The 19,282-nt window shown below is 43.1% G+C and overlaps 1 protein-coding gene across 8 annotated transcripts in view; it reads right to left on the bottom strand.

The window, feature by feature from the left end:
- The window catches only part of Sap130 (Sin3A associated protein), an 88,701-nt gene that overhangs the window by 28,214 nt on the left and 41,205 nt on the right, over window positions 1-19,282 (bottom strand). For 4 of the 8 annotated variants that reach the window (NM_001357554.1, XM_006525951.3, XM_006525952.4 and 1 more), the window contains exons 12-15: window positions 17,378-17,499; window positions 14,184-14,486; window positions 12,671-12,848; window positions 5,353-5,457 (exon numbers count right to left, since the gene is read on the bottom strand). In NM_001357554.1, coding sequence (NP_001344483.1) covers window positions 5,353-5,457; window positions 12,671-12,848; window positions 14,184-14,486; window positions 17,378-17,499 — 708 coding nt within the window. The remainder of the gene's footprint in view (window positions 1-5,352; window positions 5,458-12,670; window positions 12,849-14,183; window positions 14,487-17,377; window positions 17,500-19,282) is intronic. The other 4 variants (NM_172965.3, NM_001357555.1, XM_006525953.2 and 1 more) reach the window with 3 other exon arrangements.

Genomic DNA, 19,282 nt, shown 5'->3' with positions numbered 1-19,282 from the left:
ACCCCAACAGCAACAAAAACCTAATAGCCACATTATTTTATTTTAAAAATATGTACTTTATACAATGAAAAAGGAAGGCCAGGTGGTGGTGGCGCACGCCTTTAACCCCAGCACTCGGGAGGCAGAGGCAGGTGGATTTCTGAGTTTGAGGCCAGCCTGGTCTACAAAGTGAGTTCCAGGACAGCCAGGGCTACACAGAGAAACCCTGAAACCCTGTCTCGGGAAAAAAAAAAAACAAAAAAAAAAAACCCACAGTAGCCAGAATGACTGATTTAGTCATTGATTACTTTTTTGTGTACAGTGTTGTGGGTTAAGCATAGGTTCTCACACATGCTAGTCTAGTGCTTAACCAGTAAAGTACACACCCAGAGTTAGTGTAATCCTGTAAAATACATTGGGTTGTTTTCCAGGGTTATATGAGGCCTTTGGTACAATCAATCTCCAACACAACTACAAAATAAAAACCAAGCCAGGGGATCATGTAACCCCTATGCTTCAATATGCTAATGGATTTCTATTTAAAAAAAAAAATATATATATACAGAGAGAGAGAGAGAGAGAGAGAGAGAGAGAGAGAGAGCGCCAAAGACCTGAAATGGTGTTTAAAGATGTAATGTGTGTCTGCAGATCCCCACAGAGGCCAGAAGGCATCAGATCACTTGGAACTGGAGTTCCAGGGGGTTGTGAGCTCCCTGATAAGGGTGGTAGGAACTGAACTTAGATCTTCTGTAAGAAAGGTATACATTCCCAGTCACTTGGCCATGTCTTCTGCAGGCCATTGTTTTATCTTTTGAGATAGCTTCTGTGATCCTAGAACCTACAGCAATTCTCCTGCCTTAAACTCTACAGAAATGAGATTACAGGCATGAGCTACCAAGCTTAACTCTAAACTATACTGCACAACTTTCCCTCTTATACTAGCCTGGTCTTCTTTTATATTCCTTTGTATTCTTCTTCTTCTTTTTTTTTTTTTTAAGATGTATTTATTTATTATATGTGAGTACACTGTAGCTGTCTTCAGACACTCCAGAAGAGGGAGTCAGATCTTGTTACTGATGGTTGTGAGCCACCATGTGGTTGCTGGGATTTGAACTCTAGACCTTCGGAAGAGCAGTCAGTGCTCTTAACCAATGAGCCATCTCTCCAACTCCCTATGTATTCTTAGTATCTAGGAAGTTTTCACTTTGTTTACATACCTGATAACATACATGATAGCCAACATACACGATTAACATGTGTGTGAGTTTCCCATGTGGGTCTAGTTGCTTCATAACAGTCTGTCAAAAACACTTTTCACATTTAAGTTACTACTGAACATTAAGTATAACAGCATAAAATGTAATTTTGCTGATAGTTAAAAGAGATGTGGGGTCTGCAGGGCAAACATATGAGAACTGCAACAGTCATCAGGTATATCCATCCCTTCTCTAGAAGGGGTGACGAGTTACTATGCGCCTGAGTAACCATTCAAAAGGTAGAAAAGGATGTGTGCTGCTGTGGGCGTCTCGCTTTTCAGGAATGATATGTCCATGTAAAATTTAGGAAAAACGGAAGAATGGAAACTGGCCAACAAGATGAAAATGTAGCAAAATCCCTCAGGTGGGGTTGGTCATCAAAGTAGGTGTGGCCACTCTAGCAAACGGCCCCAGTAGCGAGCAAGCGCAGTGAGCCCTGGGCTTCCTCTAAGCTACAGCAGCCTGAAAAAGCTCAGTGAGAATAAAGCCATCACTGAGTGCTGCCTAATCCTCCTTTTCATAAAAACTGCACTAGAAACTGAAAGTCATTTATGGCCATGGCTGCCATAGTTTACCACTAATCTAGATTCAAGAGAGGAAATGACCTCAAAGACATTTCCCAGTATTACACATACAAAGGTTAAGGTGCTTAGGAGTGGATCCTGTCTGACAAGGGGGTACGGTCACTTGCCAAGGCGAGGGACAACTCTTGCACTCGTCTCATCACGTGATGAGGAGGCCAGCATTGCTTCAACTGCTGTCTAATGTTTCAGATTACAAATACTCTTTCCTCACTTTCTTACATAAGTGACAAAAACAGTTTTTAGTAAAGTCATAACTTTTTATGTTTGTAGCACTGGGGATTCATTCCACACAGGATCTCACATATGCCGACCAGGTGCTTTACCACTGAGTTACATCCCTGCAGCATTTTCAAAGCTCACGGAGTAAGTACTGGGTATGTGCACACATGCACATCGTTATGGGGTTGTACTTGCATATGCACAAGCATGCACACAGAAGTCAGGGGTTTACTTTAGGGGTTTCTTTCTTACCTTTCTAGACAACAATCTCTCCTTGAACCTGGAGTGTACTGATTAGGCTTAGAATGGATGGGTAGCAAGCATTTTCCTGTCTTTGCCTCCCCAGTGCTAGGACTATAGACATGGGTCACCACTCTTGGCTTTTATGTGGACATTGGGGATTAAACTCAGGTATTCATGCTTGGGTCACAAGCATTACAATTGACTGACCCATCTCCCTAACCCCAAACACTTTCAATGGCTCAAAGTTGCTTTGTACAGCTTCACCTGGCAAGGAGACATTTTATAATCCCGCATAAAGGTCCACAGTGACAAAAGGTTAGCAGCCCTCCTCCAATCTCCACCCTGCTATTTCTTCTTCTAATACATTTAAACCATATATGTATCATTATTTACCTGTTGAATTCTCTGCTGCAGACACCTTCCTGTAAATCACTACCTATTTATTCTACTGCCTTTGTCTCCACTTTCACTCTGCTGCTGTTTCGGGGTGGGGAGTTAGCTTCCTCATGTCTTTCATAGGCAACAGATATAAGGCTGATGGAATGTGAGCTTATTTATTTTAGTTAGTAGACTATGTTTCCAGATGCTAAAATGTTACTTGATACAAGGCATCTATAAATTTTATTACTAAATGAGGTTTAAGAGGCATATCTAAATACAGAAACATGGCAAGTTATTATTAGACTAAATAGAAAGTACAGAAACCCCCAACACTCTAATCTAATTAGATAACTGTGGTTTTAAAAGCCTATGGCCCTTCTGCATGAGGTAGTGGCTATGTGTAGCCCAGCTCCTTGGGAGGCTAAGTTAGGAAGATCACTTGAACTCATGCCATTGGAGAGCAGCCTGGGAAACATATCAAGACCCTAGCTTAAAACCAATTTATCTATATGTATGGCCAGAAAAAGGCACTGAAGATCACTCATTAGAAGTGTTACTAATTAACATTATTGTAGGAGTGAGACTGGCAAGTGGGTGGGGAACAGGATAATGATTTTGACTTTATACTTTATATACACACAGAGACATAAATAAATAAAATATATTACCCCCAACGTTTTATTTTTAAATTTTTAATTAATTTGCTTTTAACTTTTTTTAAAGTTAAAGATGTATCTAGTTTTATTTGTGCATATGTGTGTGTGCCAGGTAGTGTCAGATTCCTTGGAACTGGTGAGTGTGGGAAGCAAACAGATTTCTGGTAGAGTTGCAAGTCTTCCTAGCCTATCCTTTAAACAGCGTCCTGTATTATTACAGGACGAGTGTCCGGGTGCACATGTGGGATCAGGCGACAACTTGCAGTAATCAGTTCTTTCTACCATGTGGGGCATCAGGTTTCACCGCAAGCATCTTTCCTCACTGAGCCTCTACCCTGACCCCCTTTTTTTAAATTTTAGGGTTTTACTAACTTTTGAGAGATTTAGGGGTCAAACTCAGGTAGGGCTTCATTTACAACAGGCAAGCACTCAATTACAAAGCTGCACCCTCAGTGCAAAAGGAAAAGAAAAGGAAAAAAAAAAAAAAAAAAAAAAAAAGGAGGCCTGCCCCTCAAATAATACTGTGTGACTAGGTTGCCCAGCTTGGTCTCAAACTCATGGACTCAACTAAGTCTGTAACTGTACTTGATTTTCTTTAATATTATAAATATTTTCCTTTTGTCCGATTATTTTTTCTCCAAACGTAACTATTACGTTTAGAATTATGGTAAGGTGGGGATTCTCCCGTCCGTCACACCTCGAGTGTGAGATTAAAGGTGTGTCTCACATATGGCTCATGATGCCATTTTATTTAGGCATGTGGTCTATGCATAGGCTGTACATACATGCACGTGACAGTATGAGCACATGTGTATGCCGTGGACAGAAGGTGACATCAGGTGTCTTCTTTGACCATTTGCCATCTTTCTTATTGTTTTACTTAGAAAGTATTTTATTTGGGGCTGGAAAGATGGCTCACCAGTTAAAAGCAACATATATTTTTCTAGGGGTCCCGAGTTCAATTTCCAGCACCCACATGGTGGATCATAGTATATATAGGGATCTGATGCCCTTTTCCGGCATACAGGCATACATACAGATAGAGCACTCATATACATAAAATTTAATAAATAATCTTGAAGAGAAAATTTTTATTTATTTTTACATATATAAATATTTGCCAGCGTGTATGTAAATGTACCACACTGATTGCCTGGTGTGTATCCAAAGAGGCGGGAGGAGGGCACTGGATTCCTCGGACTTGGAATAACAGTGGACATGAACCACCATGAACTGAACCTAGGTCCTCCGCAAGAGCAGCAAGCAGCAAGTGCTCCCTCCAGCACCAGCCCGACCGCAACTGTCAGGTTTTCTTTCTTTCTTCTTTCTTTTTTCTTTTCCTTTTGAGACAGGGTCTCACTGTGTAGTCTTGGCTGGCCTGGGACTTGTTATATAGACAAACTGGCTTTCAACTCATAGACTTCTGTGGATGTGTTTGTGCTTCTGAGGGAGTGTATGCATCTGTGTGGAGATGCTACATGGAGCCTCTTGAAAGTATAGGTAGTTGCAAGCTACCTTATGTGGGTACCGAGAGTCAATCAGGTCCTTTTGCAGGAGCAACACCAGCTTTTAACGGTGAGCAATCTCTCCAGCTCTCATCCCCTTGCCCGCTCCCCCCGCCCCCTTTTCTTTTTGGCTGTGAAGCTTTAGGGATCCAGCTGTCTGTCACCCAGTGCTTGGTTTTACATGGTTGCTAAGGAACAGAACTCAGACAGCCACCTCTCCTGCTCCATGATGCCATTAAAAAAAGGGACAATTGGGTGTTTATCATGAAGCAGGCTCTTTAAACATTTCACTTAAATACTCAGCACACTCTAGAGTAGATGTTAACTACATGGAGTGTGTTCACTTTATATATATATCCTACACATGGTAACTGGCGAGGCTGAGGAGGTGTTCAGGTCATGAAACTAGAAAAGCCATTATAAAGAGGCAGCAAAACCCCCAAACCCGTGTGCAGTTGCTCATAGTAAACTCTTTGCTACACAATGATGCATAATTTAAAGTAACAGTGATGAGAAGAGATGCGCTCACCCTGCAGGTCTAGGTGACCCAGAAGCACTCCGCATAGAGCTTTCTACTCGAGGAGTAGCCACGTCAGGAGGCTGAGGAGGGAGGAGAGTTTTCCGGACTGCCATCCTGAAAGAAATGAGACAAACCCAGAAAATAGCAGTCCGATACATTTGCCAAACACAGCTTCTAAACAGTGCAACGAACGACAAGGCTTGCCCAGAACAGCCGATAAACAGTACAACGACAAGGTCTTTGTATGTAACCCTGGCTGGACCAGGAGTCACTATGCAGACCAGGTTAGCCCCAAATTTGCTTTGGTCATCCTGCTTTGTCTTCCTGAATAACAGAATCACACGTGCAGATCATCACACCCATCAATTATGTTTCACTTGGCTTTTTCCCCCCAGTTTTTCCCCCTTTTCTTGATACAGTCTTGTTATGTAGTGGAACTCATAACCTGGAACTCAGAAATCCACCTGCCTTTGCCTCCCGAGTGCTGGGATTAAAGGTGTGCGCCACCAACGCCCCAGCAAGGATCCTCCTGTCTTAACCCTCTGAGAAAATGAGGTCACAGATGTGTGTTACCACACTAAGCTTCAATGGCTTTTTAGAAAATATAGCAAGTTCCTTCCTAATCGGTACTCACTTCCTGCAATAAACTTCAAAGGGCAACCACATAGTGACCATGAGTTACTTTGAGCATGTGACACTTCCTTTCCATCGCTTGTTATTATTAAAGCTCATTTTAAGGTGTTCACAATCATTATTATGCCTTCTATGCTGAGAGAGGTGAGAGCGAAGTTTTGGAGGCCCCATAAAGTAACTGACCATGGAAGAATCAGAGAGCTCCTGTGTTGTGCAACAGAGGCCAAAGAGGGCTTCTGGCATCAGTGGTATGGATGTTAGAGAGACCTTAATACATTCAGTTTGAAAATAGTGGTGGGACCAGGTGCCAGATGAGAATGGACAAGGGGGAAAAAGGCTAGAATTCAAGTCTACCATTTCCAGTGCCTACTTACTGAGCTACTACCTTCTCACAAAGGGTGACCACCAGTCAGCCTGGCTCCTGGGAAGAGACTGATTATCTGCTTATCAATTATTGATACTGGAAACAGCAATAACTATATAAAAAGTTGGACCTAAGAAACTTTTATTTTTTATACTATTGTGATTTTTTAAAGAAACCTACTGTATTATTGTATGTACCACGGTGTATGTGTCCTTCTACCATATGCATTTGTTCTAAGGATGAAACAAAGATCATCAACTGTGCCTTTACCTGCTGAGGCCTCTCTGGGCCTTATCAACCTTTAGCTAAAGTAACAACTTCCATGATATACATAGTACAGAACAAACGAAACATGATTATGTGCGTTCAGTTGAACTAATAAAGATTAGGTATACAAGATCCTTAATCTTTTTATATATAAAAACAACTTTACTTGAAAATAGGTTCTTAGTGTTATTATTTTGTGTACTGCTTGCATATATGTCTGTGTACCTTATTTATATCTAGTGCCTTGGGAGGCTGGAAGAGGGCATCAGATCTCCCGAAACTAGATTTACAAATGGCTGGGTATTAGGAATTGAACCTGGGTCCTTTGGAAGAGCAGTCAGTGTTCTTAACCACTGAGCCATCTCTCCAGCCCAGTGTGAACAGGTCTTTGAAAGTGCAATTAAATAAACACCTTGAGTAAGATCATTGTAAATTCAGGGTGTTTCCTAAATGTAATCACTAGTGCTTTAAGATAGAACAGAGACACTGCGATGGACACAAAGGGAAGGCCATTCCATACGGAGAGAGACTAGCATGACATGTCTAGCCAAGGGATGCAAACAAGTGCCACCAGGAGCCAGGACATACACCCCAACACTGCTAACATCCTGATGGGAACTATGGCTGTCAGATACACAATTCTGTTGTGCCACTGAATTTATGGCTATTATATAGCAGTGATGGCCTCTAAGAAAAATCCATAACGAGGCTCAGAAAACCAAATTTCTCTACTAAGCCAACTTTAAGGACAGGTGTGGAAGCATACACCTATATAACTCCAGCACTTGGGAGACTAAGGCAGGAGGATAATTCAAGGCCAGCCTGGCGATACAGAGACTCTGTCTCATTAAAAAAAAACCAAAACCACTACACAAAATAAGACACTCCAAATAACAACAAAACAAACAAAAGCTGACATTGATTAAAATTTGTGCTACCTAAAACCAATAGAAATTTGAACTGGACAGTTGTTATTAAGTTATCTCTCCTGCCCCTGATTTTTAAGTATATATATATATCCTAAAAGACACGTGCAAAATACATACAAATAAAACAGTCCTTACACATGGGAGGTGAAAACAGGCTCGTCGGGGTTGAAGGCTGTTCTTGGCTATGAGGGGATATAGATGGCGTGATCTCCAGCACTCAGAAATTAAATGGTGCTGTATGCCAATCTTCCCAGCACTCCTGACACGGAAGCAGGAGGAACAGAAGTGCAAGGACATCCTTTGCTAGTTTGAAGCCAGCCTGAGATATTCAAGATTCTGGGAAAATCCCCTGGCAAGAGTTTCGTCAGGGCCAGCACACAGAAGCTATGTTCCCAAGGGGGCCAGGGTTGAACCTCATGCTCACAAACTTGGTAGTGCCTAAGAGTATTCCAGGTGGTACTGGTTTTTTTGTTTGTTTGTTTGTTTTTTTTTTTTGGTTTTTTGAGACAGGGTTTCTCTGTGTACTTTGGCTATCCTAGAACTCATTCTGTAGACCAGGCTGGCTTCGAACTCAGAAATCCACCTGCCTCTGCCTCCCGAGTGCTGGGATTAAAGGCGTGCGCCACCACTGCCCGGCTTGGTGGTACTGGTTTTGAAAGTATGAAAGGTTCATGAAGAGCAACTGAGGCTTGGCACCAGGAGAGGTGCAATGGAAAGAAGATGAGAACTGGTACCAGGCGGCAGGGCCAAAGAGAGCCCAGCTGAGGCTACTGGTGAAAGTATAGCTCAGCTGCAGCAGAGACCCCAGCATTTTGGAGATCCAGTGCCCGGCTGGGACGACCGAGAGCAGCAGCAGCAGCAGTAGCTGTGGAATGGAGGCCTCTTGAGCCTATGAGATGGGCTATGTGTGCCGTGGTGGATGGCAGAGCCAGAGAGGTGGTAAAGCTTAAGGTTTTTGGAGCATGGAGGCTGTGAGGCCCAAATGTCTGATCCCAAGCTCTGACAGAGTTGGACTTTGGTTTTATTCTGATTTGACTGTAACTGTGCCTTGGTTTTTCCTTCTTGGAGTGAGAAAGCACAAAGATGATGATGATGATGGTGATTATCATGTTTATAAGCCCACATTTGAGAAACCTATTTTAAAGAGACAATTTTTAAAGTGAATGTTTCAAGACTGTGGGCCTTTTAAGGTATTTAGGATTCACACTGTTACATTAACTAGGAGATCCTGGGGATGAACAAGAAAGAAAAGGTTGCCTGTTCTGTGTCAAGCTGTCAAGGGACCAACTGTCTTGTTCTGTGTGTGTCAGTGTGACCCAAACAGAGTGATGCAGGAAGAGAATCTCAATTGAGAAAATGCCTTCACTCAGAGAGCCACAGGCAAGACTGCAGGGCATTTTCTTGACTGGGCAGGGCCAGCTCACTGGGCGTGGGTGGTGTCATGCTGGGTACCTATATATGTACGTCCTGGATGGTATAACGATGCAGGCTGAGGAAGCTATTAAGAGCAGGCCTGTAAGAAGCATTTTTTCATGACCTCTGCTTCCTGCTGCTGTGAGTTCCAGCTCAGACCTCCCTTGAGGATGGACTATAGTTTCTGAGGTAAAATAAACCTACTCTTTCCTTCCCAAGTTGCTTTTCGTCATGGTTTAATCACAGCAATAGAAACCGAGCTAGGACACAGATCTAGACAAACCGTGGCACTTTTATAATATTTTATTTTTTTGACAGTTATTTTTGTGTTGCTGGGGAATGAACCTAAGGCTTCACAAATGCCAGACAGAACTCTAGTGCTGAACTATTCCCAACCCTACAGTGGTATTTTAGACAGCAATAAGAAGTTATAAGTACACGTGCACTCATTATATAAAACTAGCCAAACTGAGTAGATGCCCACACAAATAAACAGTGCTGTGTAGGATTCTATTTACTGGCTCATCACTTGAAATAATTTGTTTTTTGCTCTCTTTGGGAGGCGGCTTTGTTCATTCTCTGATATGCAGAAGGCTGTCTCTGTGGACCTTTTCTGTCAATGAAAATGTTTACATAGCAGAAGAAATGGACTAGGCAAACACAGACAGCCCCTCACTTATGTGGAGTGAAAGGGGAAGCGGCAGGTAGTGGGTTAGCACAGGTCCAAGAGGATTTTTTGTTTGTTTGTTTGTTTGCTTTGGGGTTTCTGAGATAAGGTTTCACCTTGTAGCCTTGGCTGTCCTAGAATTCACTTTGTGGGCTAGGTTGTCGTCAAGCTCACAGAGATCCACTTGCCTCAGCCTCCAGAGTGCTGGGGTTAAAGGTGTGTACCACTACCATCCAGCTCCCATCAGTAAATTTTTAAAAAAACACAGCAATATACAATTTACAGCTGTAAATACACAATGCTAGGATACAGCTCAATGTTGGAGCGCTTCTAGCATGTGAAAGGTGTTGTCCCAGCACCAAACCAAAAAACCATTTCCCCCTCAAAATAAAAACAGATGATTTAAGAGTGAGGAAGAACCCTTGTCCAGCCCCATTCTTGAACAGGCAATGAAGGAGAGGAGACCTAATTATTCTCTGGAGTAAAACTTAGGGTGGTGCAGCACTAGATATTTTGAGTGGTAGGTGTTAAGGCCTGCTCCTTTAACATAACTGCAGCCATGTTGTATTCAGTCTCCATTCTGCTCACAAGGTGAGATTAAGTTCAGGCTCTTAGACTCTACTTCTCAGAAGTAATCATCAATAGCTGACACTAAAAATATTTACTAATAAGCCCAAAATTTTTTACCCTGTTATCTCAAATGTCCACCACCTGTCCATCTGTCCCTCCTTCCCTCCCTCAGGACCCAGCTTACAGACTGACTGAGAACACTGTGTCTCCTTAGCCAAGAGTGTTCTACCACTTCAATACTTGCCTTCCAATCTCTGAACCTGGATTTCATATAAAAAGCCTGCCCTGAGGACAGACTGGTGCCACAATTAAGTAGTTCCTTCTTGTGGTCCTGGACAGCCACTCTTATGGTGTATGATTTGTGTGGCAATTCCCAGCCCCCAACAACAGGCAACATTACTAGCTGCAGCTGTGAAAACTCTCTCCTTTACTTTTCTGTACAGATTTATGTCTGAGCATGCGTATATGCGTGCCATGGCATGCGTGTGAAGACCAGAAAACAACTTTTTAAAAAAATGTGCAAGTGCACGGGTGTGAGATCCCCTGAAATTGGAGTTACAGACAGCCTTGAGCTGCCATGTGGGTGCTGGGAATTAAACCTGTGGCCTCTGGAAGAGCTGCTCTTAACCACTAAGCCATCTCTCCAGCCCCCAAGACAACCTTTAAGTCAGTTCTCACCTCCCAGCTTGTGGGTGGGGCAGGGACTTTTGCTTGTGTTACTTTGTCCCACACTCCAGGCTTGTGAGTTTTTAGGCAATCCTCCTGCCTCCACCCTCTACTATAGGAATTCAGAATTCACAGACGCATGCCACAGGATTCGGAATTTACAACGGTTCCAGGGTTCTTGGGGGGGTCAGATGGCTACAGCAAGTGTTCTTTACCCACCCAGACATCTCTCTGGCCTTGGTCTCTTGCGAATGCTCTGTCCAGGCTTGCCCTCCCTACTCATGATTCCCTGCTATCATAGGTAGCATGCATGTGCCACCACACCCAGCAGGACATTCTCTCAACCATTTCTACTTTCTCAAAAAAGTAAAGAGCAAGTTCAGCAAGAGCCATCTCTCTGGGCCTGTCTTTTGTTTTTATTAAGGTTGTGTCACCACGGGCTGAACTGAGCTTTTAAAAAGAACTTTACAAAGTCTTCATAATAAACAAAGCCAGAGATTAACGCCCCTCTGACCCTTGCTCCCGTCAGTCAAGCCTGCCTTGCAGCTTACTTTTCCAGTGCTGATGGCGTCACCCTGGCTCTGGAAGCAGGGGCACTCACACCCCACTGTACTCTATGGCACAGGGCTTCCCTACACTGGAAGGCATCTGAGCACACAATATTGCTTGTCACTAAAAAGGAATCTCAATATACTTGAAAAACTGCTTATTCCTAGCAACAATTTATGTTTGATGAGAAAGAAAATATACAAGGTTCACATTAAAGAAACCCCAAGATATATCCAAGGAGTTAATTACAAGCTATATTAACAGTTTCCGGATTAGATTGTGTGTGTGTGTGTGTGTGTGTGTGTGTGTGGTGTTTTTGTGAACCTGGTATAAGTTGGAGTCATGTAAGAGAGAACCTCAGCTGAAAAAAACCTTGCCATAATACTGACTGACAGGCAAGTCTGCATTTTCTTGCTTAATGATTGATATGGGAGGGCTGGCTTACCATGAGCCCCTGGGTTGTATAAGAGCATGCTGACCAAGCCAGGAAGCAGCACTTCTCCATGATCTCTGCTTCAGTTCCTGCTGCCAGGCTCCAGTCTTGTGTTCCTGCCCTGACTTCCTTCAAGACGGGCTGTGATGTGTAAGCCAAGCGAATACTTTCTTCCCAGGCTGCTTTGGTTATGGTCTTTACTACAGCAACAGAAGCAAACCGAAACCTCTAGCGCTAGAGGACCCCTAAAGCACACAGTATACAATATACACTTGGATGGTCGTCTCCTGACTGAAAAGAGTCTTAATGTTCTAGTCTGAGCAGGATGCACTTTACTGAGAGTAACTGTTTTGGAGACTTTTTTGTTGTTTTTTGTTTTGTTTTTTGGTTTTTCGAGACAGGGTTTCTCTGTGTAGCCCTGGCGGTCCTGGAACTCACTCTGTAGACCAGGCTGGCCTTGAACTCAGATATCCACCTGCTTCTGCCTCCCAAGTGCTGGGATTAAAGGTGTGCGCCACCATGCCCGGTGAGACCATTTTTCTTTAAAATAAAATTTACACCTGGGAGTGTTTTGCTTGCATGTGCAGCACGCACACTCCTAGTGTCTAGAAGAGAGCAGCAGATCCCCTGGAATTGTGGCTGTAACTGTGGCCATGTTTGTGAATGCTATATTGGTGCATCTTGTAAGGATAAGAGCAGGGCATGCTTGTGACTGCTGCGCCTTCTCTCTAGACCTTGGAGAAAACTCTGAAGTGTAAGAGATGAAAGTGAGCTGTTCCCTGCATTGGATGTAAGAATCTACTCTTTATGCCAAATACACTTCGGAGGCTACTCACCCATCTGTGGCAGGTTTCTTCCGCAGTATGCTGGGCCGGGGAGAAGAGCCCTGGGCTGGTGTGTTGGTGCTAGCACTCTGACTGTGTGTCTGGACCACTGTGGTTGCCGCTGGAGCAGCACTGAATGGGTTGCTAATAGGGTTGGCTACAATTGTAGCTCCATCTGCCAACACCACTGCTGAAAGACAAGTGAGGCAAGGAGAGAGAAGCACAACATTTATCTAAATGCCACATCCAACACAAACACCACCGACACACTGGGTATCGGCATTCACCAGAAGCAAGGGTGCCTAGCATAGGAAGTCTTGCGTTTGATCCTTAGAAAAACCCCTATTCTCAAGAGAGAAGAAACAGCACGAGGCTTACAAGGCACACTGGAAAGTCAGCAAGCCTATCAATGCAGATTACAACACCACGTATCACTTTTCTCACGTGTGTGGGTGGACCGTCGGCCTATAGGTATGACGGCCTTAGTCTCCCCACTACTGTTATGTTTGCTATATAGTACTGCTCTCTTATCCTTTTGAAAATACATTAAAAATAAAGACCCAACTAAGCAATCAGTACTTTAAGCACAATGACTCATTCCGTTTTATGATTTGTCTACTAGTATTTTGTCCTGAACGTTAAGGTTCTGCTTACATACAACCCTGAAGAAAATGACAGACTAAATGGGAAACTGGAAGGGACAGAGCGCCTCTGACTGAGCACAAATGCACATTAGGACGTTCACACGTGCTATTCCCAAGATTCATGCCTAGTCTCACTTTACCTGTGTAGGAGTTTTGACTGCATATATGTTTAAAAACTGTGTGTGCATACGAGGGGCAAGAGGCGGGGGTGGGATTCCCCGGAACGAACAGGGCTGTTAGTTGCTACACAGGTGCTGGGTCTCAAGCCTGGATCTTCTGGCAGAGCAAGCCGTGCTCAGAGGTCTGAGCCATCTTTCAGGCTTTTCTTTTTATATTCCTTCTTTTTAATTAATCTTTTTTTAAAAAACACTCCAGACTTTACTCCCCTCCCGGTCCACCCTCCAACAGTTCCATGGCCCATAGTCATCCCCGCCCGGGCTTTGTTTTTTTTTTTTTTTTAAAGACAGGATCTCACTGTGTAGCTCTGGCTGTCCTTGAATTCACTATGAAGACTCGGCTGCCTTTGATCTCGCAGAAATCTACCTGCTTCTGCCTCTCAACCTCTGGGTTTAAAGGTATGAACCACCTTTTGGGGCTCACATATACTATTTTTAATGTGAATCTGTAAGTAAATTCTAAGCAACTCATCTTACAAAGGCAAAACTAAATACTGAAGAATTACCTGAGGTTACACAAAGCCTGACAGTGGCAGAGCCAAGAGTAAAACCCAGGCAGACTTCTTCCATGCTTTGTTCTGTGTTTACACAAGTAACAGCGCTCCTGTGGTTTTCTCATTCTGCTGTGAGGACTGGCGCAGGTTGTGTGGCTGGCTTTTGTTTGTCCCCCCCCCCCCCCCCATTTCATCAAAGAGTTAAACTTACCTGAGGTTTTCCCCTCAGGCTGTGGCTGCTGATTAGCCATTGCTGCTGGCTGAAGCCCCTGAGTGTTGATTGGGGCTGCTGAATGGATTCCTGGGGTGCCAATTGGTGCTGGCTGGATCCCTGATGTCCCAATGGGGGCTGGCTGGATTCCCTGTGTACTGATGGGTGCTGGCTGGATCCCCTGGATATGTCGGGCATGTGAGGCATCCACTGTCATCAGCTGCATGGGGTTCAGGTGGACTGTAGATGCTACACCAACACCAGTTTGAGCTGTGATGGTGGAGTTTGGGGCTTGAGCAGAAACTGAAAATAACACAGAAGGTCAGCTCCAGATACACACAGAGGCAACAGCAAAGTGACCAGTTTCCTCCCTGGGTAGGGTAGGGGGTACAGCAGGGCGTTTTCACCAGCATGTAACAAGGCTTAGGGTTCAGTCCTCAGCTGCTCTTAGACTCCTTACAGAAAACTATGTACACAGAATTGTTTTTCTTTTTTATTACCTACCAATTTCTTTTTGCAAAATTATCAGGGATACAATAAAATTAGAAAGTTGGGCTTATACTGATAATCTTAGTACTTAGGAGGATGATGCAGGAGGATTATTCTAAGTTCTAGGTGAGTCTGAGTTACATAGTGAATTCTAGGTCAGCCTGGACTACATTTTAAGAGTCAGTCTTAAAAATAATCTCCCAGATTACAAATATTAGCTAGACAACAGTGCTAAAAGAATAAAAAACTTCTAAAATAACTCATGTATTAACCAGGTCACAGATCTTTGCTTTAATTGATAGAATATTGTCAAAGGCACTTCTAATTATGTGTGTCTCTGTGTGGGTGTGTGCACACATGTGGGTTCTCTTGGAGGCCAGAAGCACTGGATCCCCCGAAGCTGGAGTTATGGGCAGGTATGAGCTGCCTGCCCCAGGAGGCTGTGTCCTCAGTAGGAGCAGTGCACACTCCACCACTGAGCCACTGCTCCAGCCCCCAACCCCATAAGAGAATTCTTATTGGAATAACCAGGAAGGGATAGACCCTATTTCCAAGTTTATGAAATATTTAGAGTGCCCGAAATTTGAAACCAAAAATTGAAATTGAAATTTGAAACTGTTCAAACGGGAACATAAGGTCACATACAATTTTCAGTTTTCCAGTAGCCGCACTGGAAACTACAAGTGGGAGCCACAGAGATGGTGCAGTCAGTGGTGAGCAGGACACACTGCTCTTGAAGAGGAGTGAGCTTCCTTCCCAGCACCCATGTCATTTGGCTCACAGTCCCCTGCCACTAGAACTCCAGTGTACCTGATGCCCTGATTTGGACACCTTGGGTTCCAGCACTCACAACACAGGCGCCCTCCTACCCCCATCATTAAAAACAAAAATAATAAATAGTAAAGAGGGGTCTGGAGAGACAGCTCAGCAGTTTGACCCAGTACCATGTTTGGTGACTCAAAACCACCTGTAACTGCAGCTTTAGAAGAGCTGAAGCCAGCTTCTGGCCTCCGTGGGCACCTGTGCTCACATACATGTAATATTCACACACAGACACACAAACAAATAACAAAATAAACATTTAAAAATACCATCTCAGTGACAAAATAATAAATAGCTTAGCAACTCAGTGTGGTGATTCATGTCTGCAATCCCAACACACTGAAGGGGAGGATCAAAGTTCAGGGTCATCTCCCATTACACAGCATGCCAGCCCCAAATACAGGGGGTCTTGTTTCCAAGTAACAGAAATAGGGCAAGGACATGGCTCAGCAGGTAAAGGGCACTTATGGCTAGGCCTGATTATTAAGTTCTACCCCCAAAACCCACACGGTAGAAGTAAAGAACCCACAGTTATTCTCTGCCCCCAAGACTTACTCTACAGCACACACACACATATGATGGAGTGTTGTGGGGACATGTGGTGGCTGGAGGACAATACCATATGTGGGTCCTGGGGATTAAACTCAGGTCAGGAAACTTGGCATCAGTACCTTTACCCACTGAGCCATCTCACCTGCTCAGGCTTTTGGTTTTTAAAGACAGGATTTTTGTATCCCAGGCTGGACTCAAACTTGCTATGTAGTAGACAACCTTGAAGTTTTGACTCTCCATGCTCTTCAGTGTTCAGAATTTTGGCATAAACCACCAAGCTTGGTTTACGTGGAGCTCTGTGCCTGCTGGGCAAATGCCCTACCAACTGAGCCACATCCTCATCTTCATCCCGATTTTTTTTTTTGGACTGGGTCATTCGGAGTAACCCAGGTAGGTCTAGAAGCTGCTATGTAATCCAGGCTAATATTGAAGGTGGGACCTCCTCCCTCAGCTTCCTATGTGCTGGGATTCTATCCTATATCATATAACTCTACACCTGGCTCACTCTGGACAAGGCTTTCTGAGATCTAGGGAAAAAGTTATACAAACTCAAAGCTAAGAATTTTGTCTAGGGACAGAGAGTTGGTGTAGTAGTTGAGTGCCTCCTGCTCTATCTGAGTCCTGTTCATGCTGCTTAACAATGCTGGCAGCTCCAGCTCACAGGAATCTGACACACTTTTGACTTCTCTAGACACTCAAACACATGTGTATATAGACTTACACATAAATAAACCTTACAAAAAGAAAAAAGAAAAAGAATTTGCTAGGCATGGTGGAGTACACCTTTAATCCCAGTACTTGGGAGACATAGGCAGACAGATCTCTGAGAGTTCAAGGGTAGCCTGGTCTACTCAAGATGACCTTGAGTTCTAGACAGGACTGCTACAAAGAGAAACACTGACTCAAAAAGCCAAACCCCAAACCCCAAAACACCCCCCCCCCCCGAAATACCCAAACCCAAAACAAAATTTCACACTTACTTTTTCTGGATTATATGATAAATCAGTATTTACAAATCAGGTTGGCCAACTAAAACATAACAAGACTTAAAACCAACCTGCAGAATACAACTTTATTCATAGAAAGTATGATATCATTTTAAGGCACACGTTTTATTTTCAGGGATGTTAAAACTATTCAAATATCACAAATAAGAAACCACCCTTCACAGATCATATAAATGGTGATTAAAGGCACTTGTAGTCTTATATGATATGCATCTGGCAAGAAGCTAGAATCACAGTCTCCCTTACTGAAATACCAGATCAGTTTCTTTCTCACTGCTGACAACAGTGACAATGTGCAAGAGCTCCTTCAGCTTACTCGCATACCTGGGTACTGCCGGATAGTGGACACAGAGCTGGTGATGGGGGTGTAGGTGTGTGCAGCCAGCGGGTAGGCAGAGGGTGGGTAAGTTGGCAAGAAGTACTGGAACTGAACAGGAACGGAAGGTCTAGAAATACAGCACAGATGACATGAGACAGAGTTATTTTCTTCAAAGGATCCTATCCCCCAGACTCTCTTGACATATTGCACACCACTACACAGATTCTCCCAACTGTGTCCAAATCTTGCATCAAAGGCCAAAACCAAGAAGCTGTAAACAAGTAAATGGTTACTGTTAGGACCCATGTCAATTAATGCCAACAGCAGTCTCTGTAGATGACTTTTTTGAACTTTATGGGGGTTAGTGGTTAAGAACACTGACTGCTCTTCCAAAGGTCCTGAGTTCAAATCCCAGCAACCACATGGTGGCTCACAACCATCCCTAATGAGATCTGATGCCCTCTTCTGGTGTGTCTAAAGACAGCTACAGAGTACTTACATATAATAATAAATAAATCTTAAAAACAACAACAAAAAACTTTACAGATGTTTTCTGAGAAAGACAATTACCAAAACAAATGACAAAACCCCAGGAGATGGAACATTCATTTAAGTCCAAGATTTTGAGATGACCATGGGTATCATAACAAGATCCCTTCTCTAGCCCATCAGTCAACCAATGAACTACTACACTCAAAACCAGGCAGTTATGTTGTTTTTGTTGGAAAATGTAATCAAACACGCAAAAAAAAAAAAAAAAAAAAAAGCCCCAAACAAACCTAATTTATAGAAATTAGTTCAGAGACCAGAAAATAAGAAATGAGATTTACTTTGTTTTTCTGAACTTAATACTTTCTTGATATCAAAAATGGTCAGGGAAAGTATGAGAAAAGACAACAAACAAATTTTACTTGATACTTAGACCAAAGAATTGTACACAAAACTGAATTCCGCAGAGAAACAAGTCCTTCACAACCTCTGCTTGTCATAGGAAGAAAAGAGTAACACACTTTCTATTCATGCTTTACATACTTAAAAATCAAAAAAAGCAACTATTTGAAGTAGTTTAAAATTTTTTCAAAAACATTGCACACCCTTCATGAAATAAGTCTTAAAATAGGACGAGAACTTTTATTCACTGCACTGCAGACAGAATGGAATGAAATCTATCAGAGAATGCCATGTAAGGCAGGACAAGACAAGGATGCTCACCATCTCCACTGACACTGCATCTTAATATTCTTATTTACTTGTGTGTGTGGGTCTTTGGTCTGCATGTGTGCATGTGTACCACGGAGACCAGAGTAGGTCTGAGATTCCTTGGAGATGCAGTTACAGGTGGTTGCAGGCTGCCATGTGGGTGCTGGGAACTGAACTCAGATCCTCTGAAGAGCAGCCAGCCCCTAAGTGCTGAGCCATCCCACTAATATGATATTGAAAACTCTGGCTACTTTCTAAAATAAATAAAAATGAAAAGATAATGTCTATATGATAATTGTGCTGCCGATTTGTAGATGAAATGCTTGATTTGGAAATCTAAGAGAACATACAAAGTTTTAGAGCTAATAAGAACATTTAGCTTGGCAGATAGACATTAAAGCATTATATTAAGTAAAACCATTAAGTATTTCTAAAAGTTTGACACTGTTGGCAAAGGAATACAGATATGGAATGGGGTTGAACTGCAAGTGTCAGCATGTCTTCAAATGTCACTCACTTCTGACCTTTGACTACTGCAAAGGCACGGAGGACCAACAATCTATAGATAAAGCCAAGCAAAGTTTGAAATGCAGGTCTCCAAACTATCCAAAGCCCCCTGGAAAACAGCAGAATCCTGGGCTCAATGGATAAAGATAAAGAGTGGTAAGAGATAAAGGGAGGGCTAGGGCGGAAGGGAGATGGCGCATCCC

This window comes from Mus musculus, chromosome 18 (assembly GCF_000001635.26).
Source record: "Mus musculus strain C57BL/6J chromosome 18, GRCm38.p6 C57BL/6J".
Classification (NCBI taxonomy): domain Eukaryota; kingdom Metazoa; phylum Chordata; class Mammalia; order Rodentia; family Muridae; genus Mus; species Mus musculus.
The sequence above is the reverse complement of the archived record's forward strand: the minus strand, read 5'-3'. Positions and strand labels throughout refer to the sequence as shown.